The sequence below is a fragment of the Macaca fascicularis genome, chromosome 15, assembly GCF_037993035.2.
Source record: "Macaca fascicularis isolate 582-1 chromosome 15, T2T-MFA8v1.1".
NCBI classification, from domain to species: domain Eukaryota; kingdom Metazoa; phylum Chordata; class Mammalia; order Primates; family Cercopithecidae; genus Macaca; species Macaca fascicularis.
In genome coordinates this window covers 92468388-92495897 of record NC_088389.1, presented here as the reverse complement: position 1 = coordinate 92495897, position 27510 = coordinate 92468388, and the positions used below count along the sequence as shown (strand labels likewise).

At 43.7% G+C, this 27510-nt stretch overlaps 1 protein-coding gene and 1 non-coding gene across 2 annotated transcripts in view; both read right to left on the bottom strand.

Annotated features, from left to right (window-relative positions):
* The window catches only part of GLDC (glycine decarboxylase), a 114737-nt gene that overhangs the window by 14750 nt on the left and 72477 nt on the right, over positions 1 to 27510 (bottom strand). The window contains exons 16-21 of the mRNA XM_005581764.5: positions 18738 to 18813; positions 11950 to 12075; positions 9571 to 9720; positions 8070 to 8182; positions 6760 to 6901; positions 4203 to 4314 (exon numbers count right to left, since the gene is read on the bottom strand). Coding sequence (XP_005581821.1) covers positions 4203 to 4314; positions 6760 to 6901; positions 8070 to 8182; positions 9571 to 9720; positions 11950 to 12075; positions 18738 to 18813 — 719 coding nt within the window. The remainder of the gene's footprint in view (positions 1 to 4202; positions 4315 to 6759; positions 6902 to 8069; positions 8183 to 9570; positions 9721 to 11949; positions 12076 to 18737; positions 18814 to 27510) is intronic.
* Positions 19713 to 19814, bottom strand: LOC123569298 (small nucleolar RNA U13). The gene has a single exon (XR_006692934.1). It is a non-coding gene; the product is annotated as a small nucleolar RNA U13 (small nucleolar RNA).

The window sequence follows — 27510 nt, the reverse complement described above, 5'->3', positions numbered from 1 at the left end:
TTTTAAGCTGTGAAATCAGAGAGCCGGCTGTGAAAGAGAGTGAAGTAGACAACAGATGGGGGAACACAGTTTCCCTGGATGGGCAAGGTTAGCACTAAGAACTGGGGAAACATTGAGAGCATTGGCTACATATACTAAAACAATAAGGTCATTTTCACCTATCAAATTGGCAACGATATATTGTTTTCTTGTTCTTCTGTCTAGTTCTCAGTCCTCACTAGGCCCCCATGTGATGGCCACTCTCATATGTTATCACTGAGAGATAAATTGGCACAAAGTCTCTGGGAAAAAAATTGAAGCCATACGTGTCAAGAGCTTCAGTGCATTCATATCCTCTGAGATAATAATTTTTTTTCTATGACTCTCTCCTAAGGAAATTATCAGGCAAGATTCTTTAAAATTTCAAGCAAAGGATACTCATTGCCACATTGTAATAAATGCAAACAAAGGGAACAAAAACTACACAATTGGTTAAATCATGGCACATCTATACAACGGAATTGACAGTGCCACTTTCTTTTTTTTTTTTTTTTTTGAGACAGAGTCTCGCTCTGTCACCCAGGCTGGAGTGCAGTGGCCGGATCTCAGCTCACTGCAAGCTCCACTTCCCGGGTTTATGCCATTCTCCTGCCTCAGCCTCCCGAGTAGCTGGGACTACAGGCGCCCGCCACCTCACCCAGCTAGTTTTTTGTATTTTTTTAGTAAAGACAGGGTTTCATTGTGTTTGCCAGGATGATCTCGATCTCCTGACCTCGTGATCCGCGCCCGTCTCGGCCTCCCAAAGTGCTGGGATTACAGGCTTGAGCCACCGCACCCGGCGACAGTGCCGCTTTCAAAGATTATTTAGTGACAGGGGAAAATGCTCATAATATACAGTTAAAAAACAGGCTAAAAATTGTATTTTTAGGGTGGGTGCAGTGGCTCACGCCTATAACTCCAGCACTTTGGGAGGCCAAGGTGGGAGGATCACTTGAGCAGAGAAGTTCAAGACCAACCTGGGCAACAGAGCAAGACCCCATCTCTACAGAAAAATATATATAAATAAATTAGCCAGGTGTGGGGGTGTGTGCCTGTGGTCCCAGCTACTTGGGAGGATGAGTTAGGAGGATCACTTGAACCCAGGAGCTCAAGACTGCAGTGAGCTACCATGGCACCACTGCACTTCAGCCCGGACAACAAACTAATAAAACTATCTGTAGTATGATCAATTGTACAAACAAAAGAGGAGAAGAAATACAGAAAATACTAGTAATGGCTATAACTGATTGATGGAACCATGGGCCATTTACATTTTCTTCGTCATGCTTTATTATTTTCCAAAATTTCCATGCTGAGCATATATACATTATTTATATAATCAGACAGAATAAATATTGAAGCTGTTCCTTAAAGCCAACACACAAGCAGGATACATTTCATGGAGCAGGAGCTAAGCTAGGTTTGAATTAATTAGTAACTCTTGTCACTTCTTTAGTACCCACTTCACAGAAGCATTTTATTGTGTTGCTTAGAGACGTGTTGCCCACAACTGTGTTTTCTGCTCTCTGGGAAGCATTCTCAACCAGCGCTTCTGGTTATTTGGTCCTATTCTTTTTCAAACTGTGGAACCACCCCTTTGGATACAGATTTATGAGGTAAGACCAGCCATTAAATTAAAGATCACAGCTATAGAGGTATATTCCACCTGGACCAGAGAAACCAAGATCCCATAAGCACCTTGTTGCTGTTGCCAAGGTGCAGGTGGGTGTGCTGGTTCCTGATGTCTGTCTCTCTGATCCAAGCTCCAAGTCCCGATGTCTGTCCTGCTCCCACTCTGGGCCCATAGCAAGGACTCGTATCTGGTTCTCAGTTCCAGCCTTTCCCTTCCAGGGAGACTTTGTTCCCCCATCTGTTTTTCTCTCAAAGGTATCTTCACTCTCCCTTCTCACAGCTTAAAATCATGTTGTTTTTATAGCTAAAAAGAAAATATAACTACAACCTACTGAAGCAGCCCCCTCCTCCCTCACTACCAAACTCCCCGCAAACATGGAATCCTTCTCCCCTCTCCTTCCCGACCTCCATCCATATCTCGGCCTATTTCCATCCAGCGTCTGCCTCAGCATTGTGCCCAAACTACTTTCAAAGGCTACCAAAGGCTTCCTAATTGTTACAGACAAAGGTTCCTTTTAAGACTCATAATTTAAAATCAGATGTCAATCATACCTCAGTAAAAGTGGAAAAAATCTAAATAAATACACTTAGGTAAGATTAAATCAGCCACCTGCCCTTTACAGTGTCTCTCCTTACTATGCGTCATCACGTGCATTTGTCTGTTGACTGCTAGAGAAACAAAGCAGGCGCAGCCTCCACCCTCTCCTGGACCCTGGAGTCAGATGGACAGAGCCAGACAATACCGAGTGGGAGAGCAGCTGCTCCGGGGTGGGGTCGGGAGTGGGCAAGAGGAAGGAGTGGAGGCTGCAGGGAGGAGGTGGAGCCACACGGCAGCAGGAGGGCCAGGCAGGGGTGGGGAGGGAGACGCACTGTGCCAAGTGCTGCCAGGGTTCTAAAGCCGCCTCAGGTGTGGAGTGCCCCTCACCAGGCACCCGACTTCTGCCTCCCTCTTAATGTAGCCATCTACTTGAGGTGTTTTGTTCTGGCTTCTCACCTTCAATATTCTTTCCTGGGGCCTCACCGCTTCCAAGACTCAGCTATGAGGTTCTGAGCCCACAGCCCAGTGTGTAAAAGGCTGCCTGGTTTTTAGTTCCCTCCCATCACTTCCAGGGTGACTTTGTTCCCCTGCCTATTATTCCCTCTGTTGTAAGCCCTAGAGGCTAACCTTAAATCACAGGTGTGATTACAGGATTGAGGGTGTGAGCCACCACCCCAGCTGCTTGCTGCCTCTAAGGCATGTTTCCCCCTTGTGCTGTCTTAATGATTGTAACAGTCTCTTCATGAATCCCTACACTCTCCTGCTCAAAAACCATTAATGGTTATTGTCCGGCTCAAGGGTGAAGTCCAGAGCCTTCCAAGACCTTCAAGGCCCCACGCTACCTTTGCAGCCTCATCGTCATTTGCTCCCTCTCCATCATCCATCCTTCACTCCAGACCAGACAGCTTCCTTTTCTCTGGTTTGCTCCTGTGTCTCTGCTTACTCAGGCTCTCATTGGCTACACTGGCTTCCGGGCCCATCTCAAATGGCTCCAGCGAGAAGTCACTCTCAACCATTCCATCCTGCCTCTACCCAGTCTGAGTTACTCTACTCTTTCGAAGCATATCCATAGTACTTTGTAAATAATTAGCTCATAGTATTTACATACACATTTCGGTGTTGTGGACTCTTTATTGACCCAGGCTGCTGTGTGGACTAGGAGCCTAGGAGAAACTTGCATATAGTAATGTCCCTAAACTGTTAACTACAGTGGAGTTATGGCTGGGCGCAATGGCTCACGCCTATAATCCCAGCACTTTGGGAGGCCAATACAGGTGGATCACCTGAGGTCAGGAGTTCGAGACTGGCCTGGCCAACATGGTGAAACCCCGTGTCTACTGAAAATATAAAAATTAGCCGGGCATGGTGGTGCACACGTGTAGTCCCAGCTACTCAGGAGGCTGAGGCAGGAGAATCACTTGAACCCAGGAGGCAGAAGTTGCAGTGAGCCAAGATCCTGCCACTGGACTCCAGCCTGGGTGACAGAGCAAGACTCCATCTCAAAAATAAAAAAATAGGCCGGGTGTGGTGGCTCAAGCCTGTAATCCCAGCACTTTGGGAGGCTGAGACGGGCGGATCACGAAGTCAGGAGATCGAGACCATCCTGGCTAACACGGTGAAACTCCGTCTCTACTAAAAAAAAATACAAAAACTAGCCGGGCGAGGTGGCGGGCACCTGTAGTCCCAGCTACTCGGGAGGCTGAGGCAGGAGAATGGCATAAACCCGGGAGGTGGAGCTTGCAGTGAGCTGAGATCCGGCCACTGCACTCCAGCCTGGGCGACAGAGCGAGACTCCGTCTCAAAAAAAATAAATAAAAATTTAAAAAAATAAAATAAAAATAAAAAAATAAAATAAAATAAAATTAACCAGAGTTATTTCCAAGAACTCTCTACTATTGTCTGATATGTGCTAAGAAACAGAAGTCTCTTACCCAGGTCAGAAAAGCACATCTAGATCACACTTAGTTTGGCCAAGAAAAAACCAAAGTAATGATAGATTAAAGTTGATACTTGCCTCTTGCACCCCTGAAAAGAATTCTGTAGTGTTTTTCTAATCGCTTGGCCATGTAGTTGGCATTTAATATCGCAGTTTCCGTGGCCTGTTTAAGGCCCTTGCCTCCCATCATCTGCAACAGAGGGAAAAAGAGCCATTAGCCATTGAACGGGCAAACACAAAGGTCAAGACACCAACCAAAAGACACCCCCAGATAAATTCCACCCACAAAGGAAGGCAGCCCACAATGACTCTGGAGTAAAGATGAGTGGAAAATTCCAACAAGGACATCTGTCAGATCCCTCTAAGCCTGTAATACATTTTTGTTTTCCTCTTTTAATAGTAGTTTTATGTTTTTTATTATAGTAGCAAAGTCTACAACAGAGCAAGTTGACTACTGACTACTGTGTTATCTAAAGAGAGAAAAGAATTGTTCTCATATTACATGTGTTTTGGAGTTTTTTGTTTACTATGAATTTGAGAGATCTTGATAATTGCCAGGAATCTCATGGGATCTGGGCCAATAATACCTCCACTGAAGCAATTTTGTATGGTTTATTTTCCCATTGTCCCTAGTAGAGGCTGCTTATGTTTAAAAACTGCTCAGTATTGTACTGGTAGTTAATAGTCCCTGTGATCATAAGGGATACATGTCATCACTGCAAAGAGCTTCAAATCAAGACTGTACCAATTCTGATGGCCTGCTTTCTTCCCAGAGTGCCTCACATGTGATGGAGTTGGCATATATATTAAATACATAACTAATGTAAAGAGAATGAGAGAACACCAAATAAAACAACAGTAGTACTTTGGTATCATTAAGGGGGGCAAAGTTAAAAGGGGCCACGTTGCTCCAGGCTAATCAAAGAAGGTTTCCTAGATTAAGAGCCAGAACTTGGCTAGAAACTTAGAAATAAGTAGAATTTGGATAGGGAAGAGAAAGGAGAAGGCATATCAGGTGAGAAGAATGGCAGAAGTCAAGGCATAGAAGGAGAGGGCACATGACTGTCATCTGGGAGTGGATGTAGGGCAAGGTGAATTGTGACTCCATTTTTAAGCCCAAACCTTCTCTAGGAAGGACTTTGACTTTGTCCAGCCAACCCCTGGTTCTCAACCTATGTCTCATGGGGGAATTTTTTTAAAATGCAGACGGCTCAAGTCCAACCCTACATATGCTCAATTTGGTTCTCCCTGGAATGGGGCCTAGGCATGTGCATTCTGAAAGAATCCCTTAAGGATTTCGTGCAGGCTAGTGAGAACCAGGTAAAGCAATAGGAAGCCAGGAGAGGTATGTGGGTGCCTAGGGTGAGTCTGGCAGTCCTGTAGGTGCGCCTGTGGAAATGCAGCAGGGAGAGAAGCAGCTAAAGCTAGAGTCCAGGGGATTAGTAACAACAGCCTGAAATAAGAGAAGGCCCAAGGCCAGAGGGGGCAGCTTAAACCCTACTTTATTTATTTAGTTTTTAAACTGAGGCACCGGCTGGTGTTCCAGGCATGTAGCCAAACCAACCTTGGGGCATTTATTTTCTATATGTGGGAAGTCATCTCCAACCCAAATATGCTCATACAAATAACCCAGATTTACAGAACCCAGAGATCAAAAGGGAAGTGGGAATTTGATTCTGCTTACAAAGAAGCAGACCTTTATTCTGATTGCTTGTGTTGTTTGCAAAACAACTTGAGTATCATTTTTAAAAGCAAGTGTCAGTCTCCGAGGTACAGAATTGTTCTGGCTTCCAAGAAACTTTTTGTGAAGAATCATAAATGCCATACTGTTCCAGAAATAAACAGCCAGTTCCACAGAGTCCTCTGGCATGATTTGCATAGATGCGTTTTGGGGGTGCTGTTTCAGTGGGAGCCCCCCTTCCTTTAAAGAGGGGCACTGCTTTGGGGAGACTGCTCTAATTAGCAGCCGAACAAGTGTTCCTATTCAGAGTCTTGTTGGTTCAGGAGGTGGGTAGGCCAGTCTGAACAAGAACTGTAGAAAATCAACTCTGGCTCTGGTGTTTTTTGGGATAAGACAAAGGAAGGAAGCCTGTTCTCTGACTAATTATGCAGAGAGCACAGCACCACAAGCCCTAAAGGCCGAAGAGCTCTGGGAAACCACTAGAGAAGCAAATTACTGCTACTTTTCATCTTCTCCTCCGGCCCCCTCAAGAAATATATAGCGAAGTGAGATATATAGCAGGATCTCAGCAAAATGGAATAATTAGTACATGCACTGCTTTTCACTCAGAAGGGGCTATATAAATCCTGCAGGAAACCAAAGGACGCGGCCAGAACATCCATATGACTCATGGAACTTAGCTGTGTCTGGAAAAATATATCTGGCGCTTCAGTTTCTCTGATGTTAAACCCAGTCTGAGAACCCAAAGGAAGTAGTGTAATGAAGAAGAGATGAAATGATTTTTAGCTCATCTCTTTAGGAAGGTTTCTTCCACCCAGGTGATCAGCAATATTCTTTGAACCACATCTCAGATCATGAATTTATTTGTTTTTAAGCCAAGAAAGAAGTCTGCAGTCTCTGGTCCCCACCCATAGCTGACGCCCCTGCCCACCTGTACATACTCCCAGGCCTCACCTTGATATAAGCCCAGGAAATGGGCAAGATGGAACTGGAGCCCCATGGGGCCGCGCTGACGGTTCCCACAGGGCAGGCATTCTCATTCCGCTTCAGTGAAATGATGGGATGATTGGGCAAAAACGGGGCAAGATGTTTCTTCCTGTATTTTTTTTTTAAGTGCAAATTCAGAAAACGTAAACGATTCAGTTTAATCTAATGGGAAGGTTCTGGGCCCTCCCAGGAAGCCCTGTTCTTAGCAGAAGAGCTCTGACAGTGATAGGGACCCTCCACCTGCTGGGAGGCAGATGTTCAAGAAGCGATCCTTCCTTCCTTCCTCCTCTGCTGGAGGGCCACCAGCCATCAGTGTCCCAGGCCTCACCCAAGAACTGTGGTGGAGGACTTGATAGAGGCAGGCAGTCATGAAACAGTGGAGTTCCATGCCCCTCCCTCGCCCTCCCAGCCCCATTCCCTCACCCCTATACACTTTCCCAAGGTGGACAGAGGACGGGCTGATGAGAAGATGCCCCATGGGCTGACACGAACATCATTGTCCCCACCTCCCTGACGGCCGAAGCAGTGGAGCTCACACCCTTACTAGAAATCATCATCATCAAAATGAATGTCACTTTAACAGCAGTCAAACAAAACAAAACAAGAAAGAAAGAAAAGAAGAAAAAAGTAAGAAGGCCAAGCTTCCAGCAACTCTGAAAACTGGCTTCTTTAGCATATTTTGGGGAGACTGAAGCAGCTCAGGAAACAGCTGCTCTCATCATCATTTTCCCAAGATGATTTGATTTCAGTGTGAAAAGTTATCAACAGCTAAGAAACATTCCTTCAGTACTACTCTGGCTTCATCCAATTATTTCTAGTAACAAGGTTTGTTTCTTCCTTACTTATGTGTTACTTATCTTAACACTTTACATCTAATTCACTTTCAATGGAACCATTAGCTGACTTTAAAAAAGAAAAAAAAAATGCTTGGAAATCCAAAAGTCCAAAAGGCACTTTCTAGTGCCAATATTCCAGTTACAATACATATGCTCAGGAAAAGTTCCCTATTCATTATTCTGTTAATAAACCTGCTGTCTATGTGCAACTGGAAGCTCAGTGAGGCCAGATGTAATGGTTAATAAAATCTAATTACACTTTTCTTTGGACATCCCCTAAAAGCACCCATTTCACTGCTCCTCCCCCAGACCCTACAAGTGCACTACACCAATGAGGGTATCCTCAATACATGAGGACTTTGATGGGACGAGTAGTCTATTTGGGGCCACTCCTTCATTCTGTCTCCAAAGCCATCCTGAAACCAGCAGCCCAGAACTCACACTCCGATGGGCCCCATGCCAGGACCACCTCCTCCGTGGGGAATGCAGAAGGTCTTGTGAAGATTTAGGTGCGAGACATCAGACCCAAAGTCTCCAGGGCGACAGATTCCCACCTACCACAAAGGCAAGGGCCAAAAGCAAAAGTCAAGAGCTTGGAAGCACCCTCCAGTGTGAAGGCCATGACTGGCTGGTGCTGCCTTCTCCCCTCAGGGGAAAAGCAGGCAGAGCCACATCCATGGTGTTCACAGAAATGTCCTCTATCTGGCCCAGTTCTGTAGTCACAACCTGGCATCCTATAGGCAGAGTGCTTGCGGTTGCTATGGAAACAGCGATTGACCATTTAGCCCAATTTAGATTTTAAAATATGGATTTAAATACACCGTTTCTTCCTAATTATCCACACCACAATGGAAGAGAAGTATCTGTAACACAAGAAGGAGCAGAACCTCCATGTTGTTGAAATAGGCAACTCTTCCCTGAGCAGTGCTACCTTCCCCTGCATGGTCGGCTTTGGTATGATGTATGTTACCGAATGGCCCCATTGGGCACAATGATGGCAGGGGCTGCAGGGGCACCAGAGAGGAGGCTGAACTGAGAGAGAGAAAGCAAGACTGGCAGTTTTCCTGACATGATCCAGATACCAGACACAATATCCCACTAGCCTTCCCACCACTTGGGTGTTAGGACTAGTTTTGATGGTGGCCAAAGATACAGAATTCATTTATGCTACAGAACCAACAGACAATCCCTGGATTACACTTGTGAAATGAATCAGAACCAAAGACAGAGTCTAAAATGGTAGGAGGGAAAAAAAAAAAGAGGCCAGGCGTGGTGGATCACGCCTGTAATCCTAGCACTTTGGGAGGCCAAGGCAGGTGGATTGCCTGAGCTCAGGAGTTCAAGACCAGCCTGGGCAACACAGTGAAACACCATCTCTACTAAAATTAAAATAAATAAATAAAAATAAATAAAATTAGCCAGTGTGGCGGTGTGCACCTGTAGTCCCAGCTACTCAGGAGGCTGAGGCAGGAGAATTGCTTGAACCTAGGAGGTGGAGGTGGCAGTGAGCAGAGATTGTGCCACTGCACTCTAGCCTTGGTGACAGAGTGAGACTCTGTCAAATGAAAGAAAGAAAGAGACAGAGAGAGAGAAAGAGAGAAAGAAAGAGGAAAAAAGCAAACACCAATAAGAGTCACAAAAAGATTATATCACTCCTCTCCTGCAGGGCCTCCCAACAGCATTTCTTCAGAGGTTCACAATACATAGACCCTCTGTCCCCCAAGTAATCAGGATTGGGCCCTCTGAGCCCCCGTTTCACAGTGATAAAGCTGATGCCAGGATAAATGACTTTCCAAGGCCATGAGAGATCAACAACCACCAGTGGTCAGGTCACGGGTCAGAGTTCCCTCAGGCAGGAAGCCTCTCAAGAAGTCAGAATTTTTTTTTTTTCACTTATCCTTTTTCTCAGTGGGAACTAAGGGCAGGCCTCTCCAGTTCCCACCTGAGCATTCATATTTGCCCCGTCTAGGTAGACCTGTCCTCCATGTTGATGGATGAGGTCACACACGTCACTGATGTTCTCTTCAAACACCCCATTGGTGGATGGGTATGTAATCATGATGGCTGCTAGGTTCTCCTTGTGCTTATCCACCTGTGAAAGAAAAGGGGTAAAGAAGGACATGGAGGGAGGATATGTTTCTTTCTTGGCCAAATCCTCGCCTTTTATTTTAAAGGATGAAGAAAGATGAAGTCTTGGTCTTTACATTCCTGGAACTGTCTCAAAGTACAATGACAGCAATAAAAAAACCACAGCCATTACTCCCTTCATAAATCATTCCAAAGAAATAATAAGATTCTGGCTGGGTATGGTGGCTCAAGCCCATAATCCCAGCACTTTGGGAAGCCGAGGTGGGCAGATCACCTGAGGTCAAGAGTTCGAGACCAGCCTGGCCAACATGGTGAAACTTCATCTCTACTAAAAATACAAAAATTAGCCGGGCATGGTGGCGGGTGCCTGTAATCCCAGCTACTCAGGAGGCTGAGGCAGGGACAATTGCTTGAACCGGGGAGGTGGAGGTTGCAGTGAGCCAAGATCACACCACTGAACTCCAGCTTGGGCAACAGAGCGAGACTCCAGGTCAAAAAAAAAAAAAAGAGAAATAATAAGATCTTTTCAGTCTAGGTCTCTATGGTCCAGAAGAAAAGGGCTATTCACAAGATTTTTGGATATTTTGGGCCCAATTCTCTAAGGTGGTTTTCACTTGGCTCAAGTCATCTCAATAATGATTTCAGACGTTCGTGGTTCTAGGCGTATCCATTCTCATAGTTAATCTCTCTGCTCATCTTCTCATATCCATTCCTTTCCCTTGCCTTCTGTTGAAGTTAGAATTCCCAAATTACAGCTAGATAAAAGGAGTAAGTTGTAGAGTTCTATACCACTGCAGGATGACTATCTTTAACAATATATAATTTCAAATAGTTAGAAGGAGGATATTGAACGTTCCCTCAACCTGAAGAAATGATACATGTTTGAGATAATGGATATGCTGATTACCCTGATCTGATCTCTACACATTTTATGAACAGAAACACCACTATGTATCCCATGACTATGTACAACTATTGTCATTTAAAAAGATAAAGAACAGAGGCCAGGCACAGTAGCTCATGCCTGTAATCTCAGCACTTTGGTAGGCCAAGGCGGGCGGATCACGAGGTCAGGAGATTGAGATCATCCTGGCCAACAACAGTGAAACCCTGGTCTCTACTAAAAATACAAAAAATTAGCTGGGCGTGGTGGCGGGAGCCTGTAGTCCCAGCTACTCAGGAGGCTGAGGCAGGAGAATCACTTGAACCCAGGAGGCTGAGGTTGCAGTGAGCCGAGATCATGCCACTGTACTCCAGCCTGGGCGACAAGGTGAGACTCCATCTCAAAACAAACAAAAAGATAAAGAAAAGGAATTGAAAAAAAAAAAAAAAAGAATTCCCACAAGGAGTGTTTCTGCTTAAATAAAAGTCTCCTTCATTCTTTCCTTTTACAGAAGGCAAGCATATATAAAAGTCATGTCCCTGTTTATTTTCCTGGCCAGCATATCAGAGCAAGCATGTTTGAAAACATGGGTGGCCAGGGAAGTCATGTCCTATATTACCATAATGGAGGGACTTAATACTTTCAACTACTGGTCCGGAACACTTGTTGGAAAAAAACTTTATGGGGCAATGGAAGGGTAGGGGTGGATCGAAGAGAGGTGCAGCGTTGTGGATTTTCAGCTTCCTTCAGAAGGCAACTGCACAGAGTTCCCAGTCTCCATGCCTAATAACACCACCATCAAAATCACATTGCTATTCAACTGATTTCCTTCCCTCTTAAGATGCAGCCGCCAGTCCGCTGGTGGGAAGCAGATATGGTTGCTAAGCAACTTCTTCCTGGAGGTTGGGAGGTTGAGAGTGGGGGTTGGTGGAAACCAAGCTGCATGCTGCCTGAAATTCAGCACGCTGGGGCGGGCACAGTCATGGATATTTGCAAAGCTGACATTTGTGTTACAATTCCTGACACAAAGATTAAGTGTGTGACTGCCATTTTGATTATTAAGTGGGGAAGGGGAGAAGGAGATGGAAGATTGGGCAGAAAGAGGCAGGCAGGTCCTGCAAGGAGTACTCTTACGACCACCATGAATAATTCATTCAGTTTTTTACACAAGCTGGAATTAGAGAATGTTGGTGGTGGGAAGGGCAGAGTAGACTCTGGTCAAAGGAAAAACTGCAGACTTTTCATTAGAATGCAAGAGAAGACGTTTACATAATCCATCAAGCCCCTGATCCCCACCCACCACCGCTCCCCACCCCGGCCTCTCCCATCTACTAAGGAGAAGACAAGTACCATGGCCTTGAGGTGAACTGCATCAATATTCCCATATTTATCCACCTCCACAGGCTGAATCTTCATGCCTGCCATGTGGGCACTTGCTGGGTTGGTCCCATGTGCTGATTTCGGAATGAGGCAAACCTGCAGAATAGAAAGGAAGCAAAGAAAGAGAAAAATCATCATCAGGCTGTGAATAATGAGAGAAAAGTACTACAACATGCCTGTAGCACAAATTAGAAACCACCTGTTTTTATTTAAGCTGAACACTAGTGCTTTAAAATCTGCTACAATTTAATTATTTGTCATTGCAAAACAATGTCCAAAAAAAAAAGTTTCCATTTGAATCCCTAAATATTGTTGCCTAAAGATGCTCAGGAAATCAATAAACTCTTCCCTTATCCCAATACACTAAAAATAGGCCTGGGCTTATTCTAACCTTGTCTCAGTTAGGATACACAGAAAGCACCTTAGAAGAACATGAGATTGGAAGTTAAACTCAAGGACTCAGTGCCCACATTACAGCTTCAGTGCTCTACTTGGCTTATCCAGGACAGATGATAATGATAGATGTAATTCCAAGGCCTCCCAGTATCAATACACCAATTATATCAATATTTATTGGATGCTTACTCTGTAATAAATTATTAGTTTCTATAAGAACCATAACATAAGCATTAAAAATGATCAACTGAGCCAGGTGCGGTGGCTCATGCATGTAATCCTAGCACTTTGGGAGGCCGATGTGCATGGATCACCTGAGGTCAGGAGTTCGAGACCAGCCTAGCCAACATGGTGAAATCCTGTCTCTAGTAAAAATACAAAAAATAGCTGGGTGTGGTGGTAGGCGTCTGTAATCCCAGTTACTCGAGAGACTGAGGCAGGAGAATTGGTTGAAACCAGGAGGTGTAGGTTGCAGTGAGCCGAGATCGCGCCATTGCACTCCAGCCTGGGCAAGAGTGAAACTCCGTTTTTTTTTTTTTTTTTTTTTTTTTTTTTTTTTTTTTAAAAAAGATCAACTTGGCCGGGCATGGTGGCTCACACCTGTAATCCCAACACTTTGGGAGGCTGAAGTCAGGAGTTCAAGACCAGCCTGGCCAACATGGTGAAACGCTCTCTCTATTAAAAATACAACAATTAGCCAGGCATGGTGACGCACGCCTGTAGTCCCAGCTACTCAGGAGGCTGAGACAGGAGAATTGCTTGAACCTGGTAGGTGGAGGTTGCAGTGAGCCAAGATCATGCCATTGCACTCCAGCCTGGGCAACAGAGCGACAGTGCGTCTCAGAAATAAATAAATAAATAAATAAATATAAAAATGAGCAGCCGCTGCCCTGGGTTCACACAACTGACTCACTAACAATGGTGGCCTATGAATGACTGTCTAGAGTCCAGAGATGCAGCAGAAACATGGAGAAGAGGATGTGCCTTCAGGTTAAGGAAATCAAGGGAAAGTGCCTCAAGAGCTGAGCCTAAGTTAGAGCTGACAGCTGCACTGAATTTTTATGGAAGCTGGACAGTAGGTGCAATGCTAGAATTCTCAGACTCAAATCATCCTTCATTTCCTCCAAACCACCATGTGGAGGCAGGCTCTTGCAGAACTGATGATGATGTATCCCAGTGGGAAAGTAAGTCACAAGGTTTTCCCCAGCAAAAAGCATCAAGGAGAAGCCATGATTACCCTGAAAATCATCCTCCTATATTGTATCCCACAGCCAATATTGCAACCCCTTTGAAGATACATGGGTTGGGCATTATTAAAAATAGGCTATGAAGTTAAATCTTAGCTTCCAGCTCTTTCCTCAAAAACAGCAAAGGAGTCTACTTAAGAAAAATACACGTGTACAAAAAGAAAACGTTAGCCAAAGGCAAACATGGACTACGTTACACTCTTCTACTGTCAGGTTTGTGCCCCTTTAGAATGGCTGTTGGTCTCATACTGGTTGTGTCACATTGTCCTGAAATCGTTTTCTTGTTTGGATGCTTCCCTTTTGTAGTTAATGTTTTTCTTTAATTTCTCAGGACCCAAGCTGGAGGCACTGTCCTCTCTCACAGGTATTGTTAGTCTACAAAAGGATCGTTGGATGAAAGGATCCCTTCAGGGCAGAATATTGATAAGAAGGAGAAAGGTGAATATTAAAAATAAATATAAAATATTCATAGAAAACCAAAATGAAGAATTCATACCAGGTGAGTTCTGCTGAAACACAAACATGTAAAAAAGTTAACCACCCTCTGGTACACTGAATAACAGGCTCCCAAAGACACCCCTGTCCTAATCCTCGGAACCTGTGGGTGTTTCTTTATATGGCAAGGGGGACTTGAAGATGGGATTAGGGTAAGGAAAGATCTTGAGATGGAAAAATTATTCTGGATTTTGGGCTGGGCCCTAAATATATTCTTAAGTGTCCTCATCAGAGGGAAGCAGAGGGAGATGGGACCACAGAGGGAGCAGGAGATGTGCTGACTGAAGCAGGAAGCTCGAGCCAAGGAACGCAGGGGGCCTGCAGACGCCAGGAAAGGCAAGGAAACAGATTCTTCCCTGTCTCCCCCAGAAGGAATCAGCCCTACCAACACTTTGACTTTAGCCCAGTGAAACCTTCTGACACCTGGCCTCTGCAACTATAAGAAAATTAATGTGTGTTGTTTTAGGCCACTAAGTATGTAGATATTTATCATAGCAGCCATAAGAAACTAACACACATCCTGGTGCAAGAAGTGATGGAAAGAGAAGTCTCAGTGGCTTTGTCAAGGACTCATTTATATGTTCCTGTCAGACAGTTCTGGTTTTCTATGAGGATTTAGAGGACTTTAATTATTCTTTATAATGTTAATTTTTTCCTCAGTTTAAAATTGTAGTGTTGGCTGGGCGAAGTGGCTCAAGCCTGTAATCCCAGCACTTCGGGAGGCTGAGGCAGGCGGTTCACTTGAGGCCAGGAGTTCAAGACCAGCCTAGCCAACATGGTGAAACTCCTTCTCTACTAAAAATACAAAAATTAGCTAGGCATGGTGATGCATGCCTATAGTCCCACCTACTCGGGAGGCTGAGGCATGAGAATCACTTGAACCCAGGAGGCGGAGGTTGCAGTAAGCCAAGATCATGCCACTGCACTCCAGCCTGGGCGACAGAGCGAGCCTCTGTCTTGGGGGAAAAAGAATTGTATTGTTGTGAGGGATATGGAAGTAACAGGACCCAGATTTGAAGCTTTGGTTTATCCAAAGCAAGTCCAGCTTTTGGTGCATTGATGCCCATTTAGGGGGGTGCTATGTTTTCTAGACTCCCCAGGGTGCGTGGCATAGAACAGGCATAGGTCATCCTTAGACTTGCTGAATGAGCGAAGGATTAAGGAGTTCTCCTGTGCAAGGGAAACTGATGTCTTACTACTGGTAAAATCTAACAACCAAAGGCCACTACTTTGTCTCAGGCAGCTGGGAAGAAAAAAATATTCCTATACAGGTTTTGAGCTTTCTTTGGTGATGTACATATACACATAATTTGTTTCCTTTGAACAATGTTTTCCCTTTGTATAGGAAACTCAGACTCTGAACAGCAAACTTAATTGTTTTTCTTTAGAGTTTTTATTTTTTCATAAGGAGGTCTGCTGAATAAGTTAGTATTTGACTAACAAATTGAAATATTAATTATAAAGTGTTAAAGGCCATGCCTGGCACATGGTAATTGCCATATAAGTGTTTGCTAAATAAATTTGTATTCTCCCAAAGTAAACTCATAAATCAAGAAGTTAGGCATTCCATTTTGGGAACCTCTGAAATTTAACCTAAGAGAAAATGTGAAAATAACTTCAAAAAGCAGTTTGAAAGGAAAAGACCCATCAGGAGCCCAGGCACTTCTGCAGCACATGATTTCCCCACACTCCCTTTCAAAAAAGAAGGATATATTTTGCTGGATTCCATTAGAATCTATTGTGTGGGAGCAGCTGCCTCAGACATCAGTGATGTGAAAAACATCTTCCCTGATTAGTGAATACTAAATCATTTTCTTCTCTAGCTAAGAAAGTTGGCTTTAAATTAAAAAAAAATTTTTTTGAGAGGGAGTCTCACTCTGTTGCCCAGGCTAGAGTGCCGTGGCGCAATCTCAGCTCACAGCAACCTCTGCCTCCTGGATTCAAGTGATTCTCCTGCCTCAGCCTCCCCAGTAGCTAGGATTACAGGCATGCACCACCATGCCTGGCTAATTTTTGTGTTTTTAGTAGAGACAGGGTTTCGCTATGTTGGCCAGGCTGATCTTGAACTCCTGACCTTATGTGATCTGCCCGTCTTAGCCTCTCAATGTGCTGGGATTACAGGCATGAGCTACCATGCCCGAGCTAATTAAAATTTCTGATCCAGAAGGATGCCAACATTTCCAGGGTTATGAGCTTTGTATTTCTACCAGCTCAGTGGCTGGGGGGCTTCCCTGCCTCTCCCTTTCCCCCTCTCCCTGAAGCACAGCACCCAGCCCCTCTCCCCACTGCAGAATGAAATGGCCTCTCATGACACTCGGTGATGGCAGGATGGGCAATGGGGCCAGGAGAAACATCACACACAGTGGGTAGAGAAGGGAAGGAGGACAGGAAGACACAAAGAGAGGGAACAGGAACCAGAAAGAATCCACAAGTCACGGAAGAACCCCGTCCAGGCCAAACCCAAAGGCCCTTCATTCTTTCTCCTTGGCCTTTCCAGTTTGGTCCCCAGCTGCTGGACATTCACAGCTACTTCCTGGTGTCAGACTGGGGAATTTGGGAAATGGCAAGGGGTGGGAAGCATCACTGCGTGGAAAGAATCTGGATTTTAGCTGGCCCTTTGCCATTAGCTAGTCACCTGCCTTCTCCAAACACCGCTTTCTGCAGCCTGTCCGCTAAGCAGTGGAGGAGTGGGGTGGAGATGTCACACAGGACAGGCTGCCCCTTTCCAGCATCCCCAGGTTCCTGGGCACCTCGAGGTGAAAGATGCTAATGAAGAGGAACTCCAGGGACGACCTTGGCACATGGAAGCCATGAGGGAAAAACAGACAAGAGAAAATCTTGCATTGTTTTACTGGCTGGACACTCGGAGCTCCAAAGTTTCCTTTCTGATTCAGTGACAGTGCCGAGACTCTCAGGTCCCAAGAGCAATTATAGTTCTAAACAAATCATTCCTTAGAAAGCTGAGAATTCAGAACCACAAATGAATAAACTGTGGGGGAATTTCAGGGTCTGTGTCTGTCTGGTTGGCCACTTCACTTCTCTCTGGACTGGCAAGCAGTCCTTGACCATGACCAGGGTTTAATCATTTATTCAATTCTTAAGTGGTCTGTTTTTCAAAGATCTTTAGACATGAATTCTAGGGCCAGGTGCAGAGGGTCATGCCGTAATCCTGGTCTCCCTAGCACTTTGGGAGGCTTCCTTGAGCCCATGAGTTCAAGGCTGCAGGGAGCTCGAAAAAAAAGGGCCAGGCGCAGTGGCTCACGCCTATAATCCCAGCACTTTGGGAGGTCGAGGCAGGTGGAACACCCGAGGTCAGGAGTTCGAGACTAGCCTGACCAACATGGTGAAACCCTGTTTCTACTAAAAATACAAAAATTAGCCGGGCATGTTGGCATGTACCTGTAATCCCAGTTACTCAGGAGGCTGAGGCAGGAGAATCGCTTGAACCCAGGAGGCAGAGATTGCAGTGAGCCAAGATTGGGCCATTGCACTCCAGCCTGGGGGACAGGGCGAGACTCTGTCTAAAAAAAATTCTATTCCCCAATCAAGATGAAGGCCTGAAAAGACACACCTGTGGAATCAGGATGACCTACGCAAGGGAAGGAGGGAAAAAATGTTGCTTCTTTTCCCTGTTATGAAAGGGAAGTGAAACACTTTCAGCATTCTTTATTGCCAGTTCCAGACAACTAGCCATAAGTAACCTTCCAGTGGTAATAAAACCAGAAATGGACTAAGACCGGGCCACTACCACTCCACCCTACTTACTTAGGCAGCCAGCACTACCCTACATACTTTGTCTCTAACTCGCTGGTACCAGTAGATGCTTTTGCCCTGCTCTCAGCTCCTAGGCGATGCTCCTACCAAGGACTCCCACTCGACAGCTCAGTAGTAACTCTAGCATAGTACTGGCCATCAAAATGAAGGAACCAGGAACACAGGCCTCCTCTGGCACAAGCTGAGGCCTAAGTTAGGTCACTGCTATAGGCACTGCCCCAGGGGGGTGAGTGGTGCCCATTAGTACCTGCTGGTCCCCATAGTGATCCCCAAGAGGCGGTTGGGATCCTGGAGACCAGGTTCTCATATCCAAAGCAAACAATGAAGCAGGACTGTGAACTCTGCTTTATGCCTTTTTAGGCGCTTGAAGTTGAGAATCATCTAATGGAGAATTTATTTATTCAACAAATATTTTTTGAGCATATGTATGACCAGAACTGGGCTTCAGCACAACAGGGGTTACTGAAGAAATAAAAGCGTGGTCTCTGCCCTTCATCCAGGCCCAGGGCCGGGGCTGAGCCAAGGAGAGGATGCTTGCAATGGCAACATTCCTGCCCTCTTCCTCCCTCTGCTCCCTAGAGAGCAGTTCCACAGCCAACTGGCTGACGTTTGCATTCTGGGTTGGAGCAAAAGTCTTTTATCTCTGAATGTTTTCCCTCAAAATGGTCAAGTGGGATGTCTTGGAAGCAAGGATCATAATGGCTAGTTCACAGAAGTTTGTTTCTTGACTATATGCTCCCTCATCTGCTTCCAAGAAGGCTTGGAGGGAGTGTCCCACAAAGGAACCCTGAGAGCTAGGACTTCTGTGCCCCATGGTGAGCAAGCGCCACCTTCTGCCATACTCACCGTTCTGTGCCCCTCTCCTTTCTGGTCTAAGTAGGCTCGGATAGTGGCCAGTCCAGCATATTCTCCCTGGGCTCCGCTTGCAAAGATAAAAAGAAAAAGATCACAGTTAGGTCTTCTGGCTTTCATTTACTCATTCAGTATTTACTGGGCCCTGGCCAGGGCTTCACTAGCATGTGACACGTGGTCACTGTCAGACACTGAGAGAAGCTCATCAAGGAGCTCTGCCAGAGTCAAAAGGTCTCGAACAATCAAAACAATCAAAGCAACAGCATCCAGTTTGTGCACTACAGCTCAACCACTCCTACCCAAGAGTGGAGCTTTCTATACCCTTGCTCAGGATCACGCATTGAAAATAGCCTTTTGTTATTATGAAAAATTTCAAAACTATACCAAAATACAGAGGAGAACAAAAGGAACCACCATGTGTGTGTCAGCCAGCTGTAACAATTTGGTTTATGGTCAATCTTGTTTCCAATTATATTCCTCCCTAACCACTTTCATGCTGAACTATATTTTGAAGCAAACTTCAAACATCCTACCATTAGTTCAAATGTCAATATGCAGCCTTCAAAGATAAGTATTGTTTTTAAAAATATAACTACAGGCTGGGTGCAGTGGCTCATGTCTGTAATCCTAGCACTTTGGGAAGCCGATGTGCGCAGATTATTTGAGCTCAGGAGTTCAAGACCAGCCTGGGCAACATGGCGGAACAGTGTCTCCACTAAAAGAACAAAAAATTAGCCTGGTGCGGTAGCATGCATCTGTAGTACCAGCTACTGGGGAGGCTGACATGGAAGGATCACTTGAGTCTGTGAGGTGGAGATTGCAATAAGCCGAGATGGCGCCACTGCACTTCAACCTGGGTAACAGAGTGAGATCCCATCTCAAAAAAATAAATAAATAACTACAAACACAGTGGTCACACCTAAAACAATGAACTTCAATTTTTTCCTTTTTTTCCCCTTTTCTTTCCCCCTTTAAATGGGTAATGTGTCAACATTTTAACAAGGTTCGAGGAAGGCACATCTCATACATGAGCATGAAAACCAATCATCACTCTTTATAATTTCTTAGTATCACCAAATATTGAGTCAAGTGCCTGATTAGCCCCAAAAGAATGAGGCACTTTTAATGTGACACCATTCCTGGCAGTCTCAAAGTCAGATCTCCCAGGCCTTGGATGCAGATGGTTGTTAGGGGCTGGCCATCCTCATCTCAACGGTCCTGGAAGGCGCCACTTTCAGGGCATATGCAATGACTAACATTCCGGTGAGCAATGCTGACTCAATCGTAGACTGTTATTTAATGTTCCCAGTACCCCGTGCAGAAAGGGAAGGGAAATGAGTAATAGATGTATCAGTCCCATTCAAAATGTGTATGTCTGCAGAAGCTGAAGGAAAAAATTAAATACTAAAAAAAGAAACAAAAATTTAAACTTTAAACAAATGAAAATTTAAAAATAAAATAACTTTTTAAAATGTTACCCACAGGAAATAGGTGAGAATTTTAAAAAATGTGTATGTTCTCCATGCCATCACCCCCATTTTGCACACAAAGAAACTGAGGTCAGAGTGCTACATGCCAAATGGCCAACAATGACAGATGAAGGCTTGGGTATGGAGTCAGCCTGCCTCCCAGAGCTACAGGCTCCCTTTGCTAGCAGTGCTGCTCTTCTGAGCACACTGTGCTCTCCAAGGACAGAAAGTTGTGGGAGCAAATGCTGATTTTCTTTCACAGCAGAATTCTTGTCTGATTGATAGAACTGGGGGGTTTAGCTAAAAGCAAAAAAAGAAAGAAAGAAAGAAAGAAAGAAAGAAAGAAAGAAAGAAAGAAAGAAAGAAAGAAAGAAAGAAAGAAAGAAAGAAAGAAAGAAAGAAAGAAAGAAAGAAAGAAGGGAGGGAGGGAGGGAGGGAGGGAGGGAGGGAGGGAGGGAGGAAAGAAGGAGAAAGAAAGAAAGAAAGAAAGAAAGAAAGAAAGAAAGAAAGAAAGAAAGAAAGAAAGAAAGAAAGAAAGAAAGAGAAAGAAAGAAAGAAAGAAAGAAAGAAAGAAAGAAAGAAAGAAAGAAAGAAAGAAAGAAAGAAGGAAAGAGAGAGAGAGAGAGAAAGAAAGAAAGAAAGAAAGAAAGAAAGAAAGAAAGAAAGAAAGAAAGAAAGAAAGAAAGCCAGCCAGCCTGTCTTACAAGACCTGAGTCACCCTGTTCCTCGTCACCCGCACTGAGTCAGCTGTAGCTCTCTCTGCTCTCTTCCAAGAAGAAAGGCAAAGACTGCTCTTCTGTTTTCCTGGCTTCTGAAAAACAAGTCCTAGCCTATTTGAGGTTTCTTTATTTTGAGAACAAGAAAATGAATATGCTGTGCTTCAGGAAACCACTCACATCACTGGTAACTTCATCTCCCTGTGCCTATGTGCCTGAGAGATGTGTAAAATGGGGATAGTAATGGTACCCATCGCACAGGGTAGAGGTGATGAGTAGTGAGATCATTGATGTCAAATGCTTCTCAGCCAAATCCTGCCCATTCTTCAACTGGCTACAACTCTCTGCCAAGCCTTCCCCAAAGCCACCAATCCAGCTCTTTGTCACTTCCTCAGAGAGGCCTTCCCTGAAGGCAAGAATCTTGTCAACCTTGTTCACAACTGTATTCTCTATTCCAAGAACACTGACATAAAGAATATTTGATAGATTTATTAAAGAAATAATCCTCTACCTCATCCAAATTCTCATAGCGTTTTACTCTACAATCTTATCTGACATTACCATCATATACATGTAGTGGACATAGAAAATTATTACCAATTTCACATTTACTTTGTGTGCCTGTCTTATTTCAATTAGAGCATAAGGTCTGAAAGTAGGGTCTAATTCTCAGAGTTCTGTATATTCTCCAACAGGGAATATATAGAACGGTACTCTGCATGTAGTAGTTCTACAATAAGTATTTAGTAAATATTTTAAAAATTGAATTCCTCCAGCACAGGCAATCAATATGAATGTCATCCTTTCCCCTACAGTAAGGAACCTCAAGAAAAACATTTTATATTTATCCCTATGTTTTTCTTATGAATTCTGTTCATCTGACTTTCTTGAAAGGCCAATCAAGGTGTAGACTAGGAATGAAGGAAGAGGCAGATTATTGGCTGAGCCAGTAGTGTAGGAGAAAGGCAACATGCTAAAGACTTGATCAGAAATGCTGGATTTTTCTCTCTCTCTCTGGCCTTAAACATCTATAAAATCAGCTATGTTTCAAAAACTCAAAAAGTGCAGGTGATATATTCAAATGTGACACAAGGATTACTACTGGGGGATTATTAAAACAAATTGTTAGTGCCACCTGTTGGTAGAAAAGTATTATGAAAAAATAATTGCTTTTCTACATAACCCAGACTAAGCAACCAACAACAAACTATTACATACGGAGGAGAGGCTAGGTCAGTGCTTTTCCGACATCTGTTTAAAATGAAGTAGTGAATGGTCTAGAGCTGCAGGGCTGGCCAGTGGACGGGGAGCCTCAGAAACACCAAGTTTATGTGAACACAGCTTGAACTGTCTTAGAAAAACAAGGCCCTCCGGGCTGGCGCATGGTGGCTCAAACCTGTAATCCCAACACTTTGGGAGGCCAAGGCAGGTGGATCACCTGAGGTCAGGAGTTCGAGACCAGCCTGGCCAACATGGTAAAACCCCGTTTCTACTAAAAACACAAACAATTAGCTGGGCATGGTGGTGCATGCCTGTAATCCCAGCTACTTGGGAGGCTGAGGTGGGAGAATCGCTTGAACCTGGGAGGCGGAGGTTGCAGTGAGCCGGCACCACGCCACTGCACTCCAGCCTGGGCCACAGGGTGAGACTTCACCTCAAGAAAAAAAAGAAGACAAGAAAAACAACAGGACTCTCCAGTGCATGGCATTCACTCAGGTTGATGAAGGAGCTGCTGTTTAATGCAGAACAGGAAAATTGAGCAGACAACTTCTTCCAAAACTCAGATTCATTCTACAAAGAATCCACAAGAAATTCAATAGACTAGAAAAAGTAGAACAACTGAATAACAGGTATTAAGAACTCACAAGGTGAAAACAGTTGGAGTTGATGGAATTCAACACTATTGTGATGACTATAACCTAGGCCCTTTCAGTATCAGTGTATCATCATAGGTGTGCAAGTTCAGGAGAAATACTCAATGTAAACTTAGAAAAAAAAGAATTTGTAGATGACACGGCAGAGATAGGGTGAGGGTGATAGTTCAGAAGAGCTAAAAGTTATTTAGCAAGGTTAGAACAGGAGTTCAAAGAAAAAACAAATTTTAAAGATTTTAAAAATTAATTTCTCTTTCCTTTTACTAAGAACCCTAGCCAAACATATTGAGAATTAGAAATGGATGTTGTGGCTGGGTGAAGTGGCTCATGCCTGTAATCCCAGCACTTTGGGAGGCCGAGGTGGGCAGATCACAAGGTCAGGAGTTTGAGACCAGACTGGACAATATGGTGAAACCCCATCTCTACTAAAAGTATAAAAATTAGCTGGGCGTGGTGGCGGGCACCTGTAGTCCCAGCAACTCGGGAAGCTGAGGTGGGAGAATCACTTGAATCCGGAAGGCAGAGGTTGCAGTGAGCCGAGATCGTACCACTGCACTCTAGCCTGGACAGAGTAAGCCTCCATCTCAAAAACAAACAAACAAACAAACAAAAAAGAAATGGACGTTGCAGACCAGGCGCAGTGGCTCATGCCTGCACGCCTGTAATCACAGCACTTTGGGAGGCCGAGCCGAGCGGATTACCTGAGGTCAGAAGATCGACACCAGCCTGGCCAACATGACAAAATCCTGTCTCTACTAAAAATACAAAAATTAGCCAGGTGTGGTGGTGCGCATCTGTAATCCCAGCTATTTGGGAGGCTGAGGCAGGAGAATCGCTTAAACCAAGGAGGTCGAAGCTGCAGTGATCCAATATTGCGCCACTGCACTCCAGCCTGGGCGACAGAGTGAGACTCAGTCTCATGGGGGGAAAAAAGAAGAACATCGTGGCTAACTTTATAGACACCATAAGCCATTTCTCAGATGGTGACTGCTTTGGAATATTTGGAGATGGGTCACTATAGCTGCATGCTTTTTATATATGCAAAAAACATGAAACCCATTTTGCAAGATTGCAGAATGCACCAAAGTAATAATTTATGGTGAACACCAGCAGTCACCAAAACTCCCACTGAATCACATTGTAATTATATGGAGAAAACAGTATTTGTGTTCTCAAATAGAATGTTGTGTTTTTATACAAGTCAAAAGATGTCAAAAATGTGCCATAAAGAAAAGACCATGCTTGGATTCTAAAGTTTTAAAAATTATAGTACCAAGAAATTAAGATTTATATATTTTTGAATTACCAAATATCTAGATTGACCATATCTATTTTTGTTTTAATTTTCCCTAAATATTCTGAAAATCATTTTATAGTTTTTAACACACCATTATAGTTTGTGCACGGATGGCCACCTTTAGTGTGTGATTTCAGTGAAGGTCCCATTGAAGTTATTTATAAGCAGTGGACCTATTTTACTTCTTATATTTGAACTTCTTAAGAAGTTTCTTGACTAGGCGTAGTGGCTCACGCCTGTAATCCCAACGATTTGGGAGGCCGAGGCGGGCGGATCACCTGAGGTCAGGAGTTCAAGGCCAATCTGGCCCAAATGGCAAAACCTCTTCTCTACTAAAAACACAAAAATTAGCTGGGCATGGTGGCGGGTGCCTGTAATCCCAGCTACTCAGGAGGGTGAGCCAAGATAATCACTTGAACCCAGCAGGTGGAAGTTCCAGTGAGCTGAGATTGCACCATTGCACTCCAGCCTGGGCAACAAGAGCAAAACTCAGTCTCAGAAAAAAAAAGAAGTTTCTCAGGGTATGTTTTTTAAAAAAATATTTTATTACTGGTATATTTTTTCAAAAATATTTTATTACATTTAAAAAGATACTTTTTCATGAAAAAATATTTATTTTATAAGTGATAAATTATAAGTTTAAATATGAGGTGAATTTGTTCCCTTCAACTACCTATAATATCTATAGCATCTAGCACACAGCCCTTTGTACAAAATGTAACATTTAGAAGCTAAAATATACATCATCCTCCCCCAAAAGAATGATTTTCTTGTAGACATAAGCAAGATTATTCTAAAATGCATATGTAAAGGCAAAGTAACTGGAATAGCTACTTAAAAAAAAAAAAAAGAAAGAAAGAAACTGGCACAAATCAATTTATCTGATGTCAAGGCTTATTAACAGTAGCCCCCTCTTATCTGCAGGAAATATCTTCCAGGACACCCAGTGGGTGCCTGAAACCACGGATGGCACCCAACACCACGTATACTACAAATTTTCCTATACATACATATGTATGATAAAATCTAACTTATAAATTAGGCACAGTTAGAGATTAACAACAATAACTGAGAATAAATAGAACAACTATAACACTATACCATTATCACTACTCTTGTGCTTTGGGTCCACCACTAAATAAAATAAGGGTTACTTGAAAACAAGCACTGTGACAGCATAGCAGTTGATCTGATAACCAAGGCAGCTACTAAGTGACTGACGGGTAGGTAGCATATACACAGTGGATATGCTGGACAAAGGGCTGATTCACATCCCAGGTGGGATGGAACAAGATGCTGCAAGGTTTCATCACACTACTCAGAATGGTACACAATTTAAAACTTAGGATGAATTGCTTATTTCTGGAATTTTCCATTTAATATTTTTGAGCCAGTTGACCATGGGTAACTGAAACTGCAAATAAGTGGGGACTATCATATATAGCTACAATAATCAAGCCTAGGTACACATAGATCACACACACATCAGTGGAACAGAATATAGAATCCAGAAATAGAGCCACACAAATATACCCAACTATTTTTGACAAAGTTGCAAAAGCAATTCAATGGAGGAAAGATCGCCTTTTCAATAAATGAAACTGAAACACTTGGACATCCATAGGTACAATCTAAGTCTCACAGCTTATATAAAAGTCACCTGTAAATGGATCATGGACTTAAATGTAAAACATAAAACTATGAAACTTCTGGGAAAAACAAAAAACAATAAAACTTACTGGGATCTAGGGTAGATTGGAAACCAAAAGCACAATTCATAAAAGAAAAAAATTGATTGATAAATTGAACTCCATCATAATTAAAAATTTTTGCTCCCATTAGGGATACAAGGACAAGCTACAGAATGGGAGAAAGTATCTGCAAACTACCATAGCCAACAAACAGTAAGGACGAATGCAATTCAGAAAATGATGCTGGGAAGATGACATGTGGACATGTTGTCAATGTGCTTAGAAGTACAAAGGAGGGTTACCTTAGGATGTTGAAAATCCACTGGGTTTTCATTGGTGCTGAGTTTAGATGTGTGTGTGGGAGTGCAGAGCCTTTCAGTGGCTTTATTATCTGGGGGAATTCCCTCTTTGTGTGAGCCTATGGGAGAGACAGGGTCCTACACTCCCCTAAGAAAGCAAAAAGGATTAGACATTCCCAGTCACTAAACACTAATAAGACATGGAGGTGTGAAACAGCCTGCAAAATACTCCACCCAGGACGTTATGAATCTGGATGGGCAGACGGAAGGAATGGGACAGTTAAAGATTTTCCACAGTGAGGATGATGACTCTTCCCATGGTGAGACTCCATTTTGTTCTCTGCTGCCAGCCTCTCTTGGGTCTTGCTCACTGCTGAAGTCTTATTCTCCAGCTTTTCCGTCAACTCTGTTAACTGCCCAATAACTTCCCTGTAAATTATTCTTCTGCTGAAGTTAACACAAGCCATTTTCTGTTGTTTGCAAACAGGAGCCCTTAGGTGGCATTTATTGTTAAATGTTTCCTACAACAAGATCATGTTAAAGTCACTCATTCCCAGGCAGATCTCACAAACAGATAGTTCCTGCAGCCACCCTGGAGTTTCTCTTGCCTCTAATATCAAAGTTGTTTTTTATTTGCTGCCCCTTTTCAAAGTTGTTTGGCTCCAAGCAAATTATTCCTCTGGATCTCATCTGTCACATGCACATAATGCTACCTATTTCACAGGTGAACTTAAAATTTTTATGATAGAATACATTTATGTGGGCTGGGCATGGTGGCTCACGCCTGTAATCCCAGCTACTCGGGAGGCTGAGACACAAGAATCGCTGTAATCCCAGCACTTTGGGAGGCTGAGGCAGGTGGAGGCAGGTGGATTACCTGAGGTCAGGAGTTCAAGATCAGCCTGGCCAACATGGAGAAACTCCATCTCTAATAAAATACAAAAATTAGCCAGGTGTGGTGGTGCACACCTGTAATCCCAGCTACTCAGAAGCTGAGACTCAAGAATTACTTGAGTCCAGCAGGCGGACATTGCAGTGAGCTGAGATCATGCCACTGTACTCCAGCCTGGGTAACACAGCAAGACTCTATCTTAAAAATAAATAAATAGAAGAATACATTTATGTGATTAAAAAAAAAAATCCATCATCAGTGTAGAAGGGTTATAAAGCAAAAAAGCAACCCCCATCCATCCTGCCCAGTGTCACCCCCCAGAAGGAAATACCTCACAATTTCTTGTGATACGTAAGGGTTTTGGTATTGGACATCTTTGATATCAAACTCCCCTCATCCAAACTCTCCTTTACTTTGAGAAACAAAAGTGATGCAAGTGAAACATCAGCTAAGAAAACTGATACGGTAAAAATGACGGCAGTAAAATGATCCTAACAACCACTGTTGAAATGACCCACTTCAGTTCACG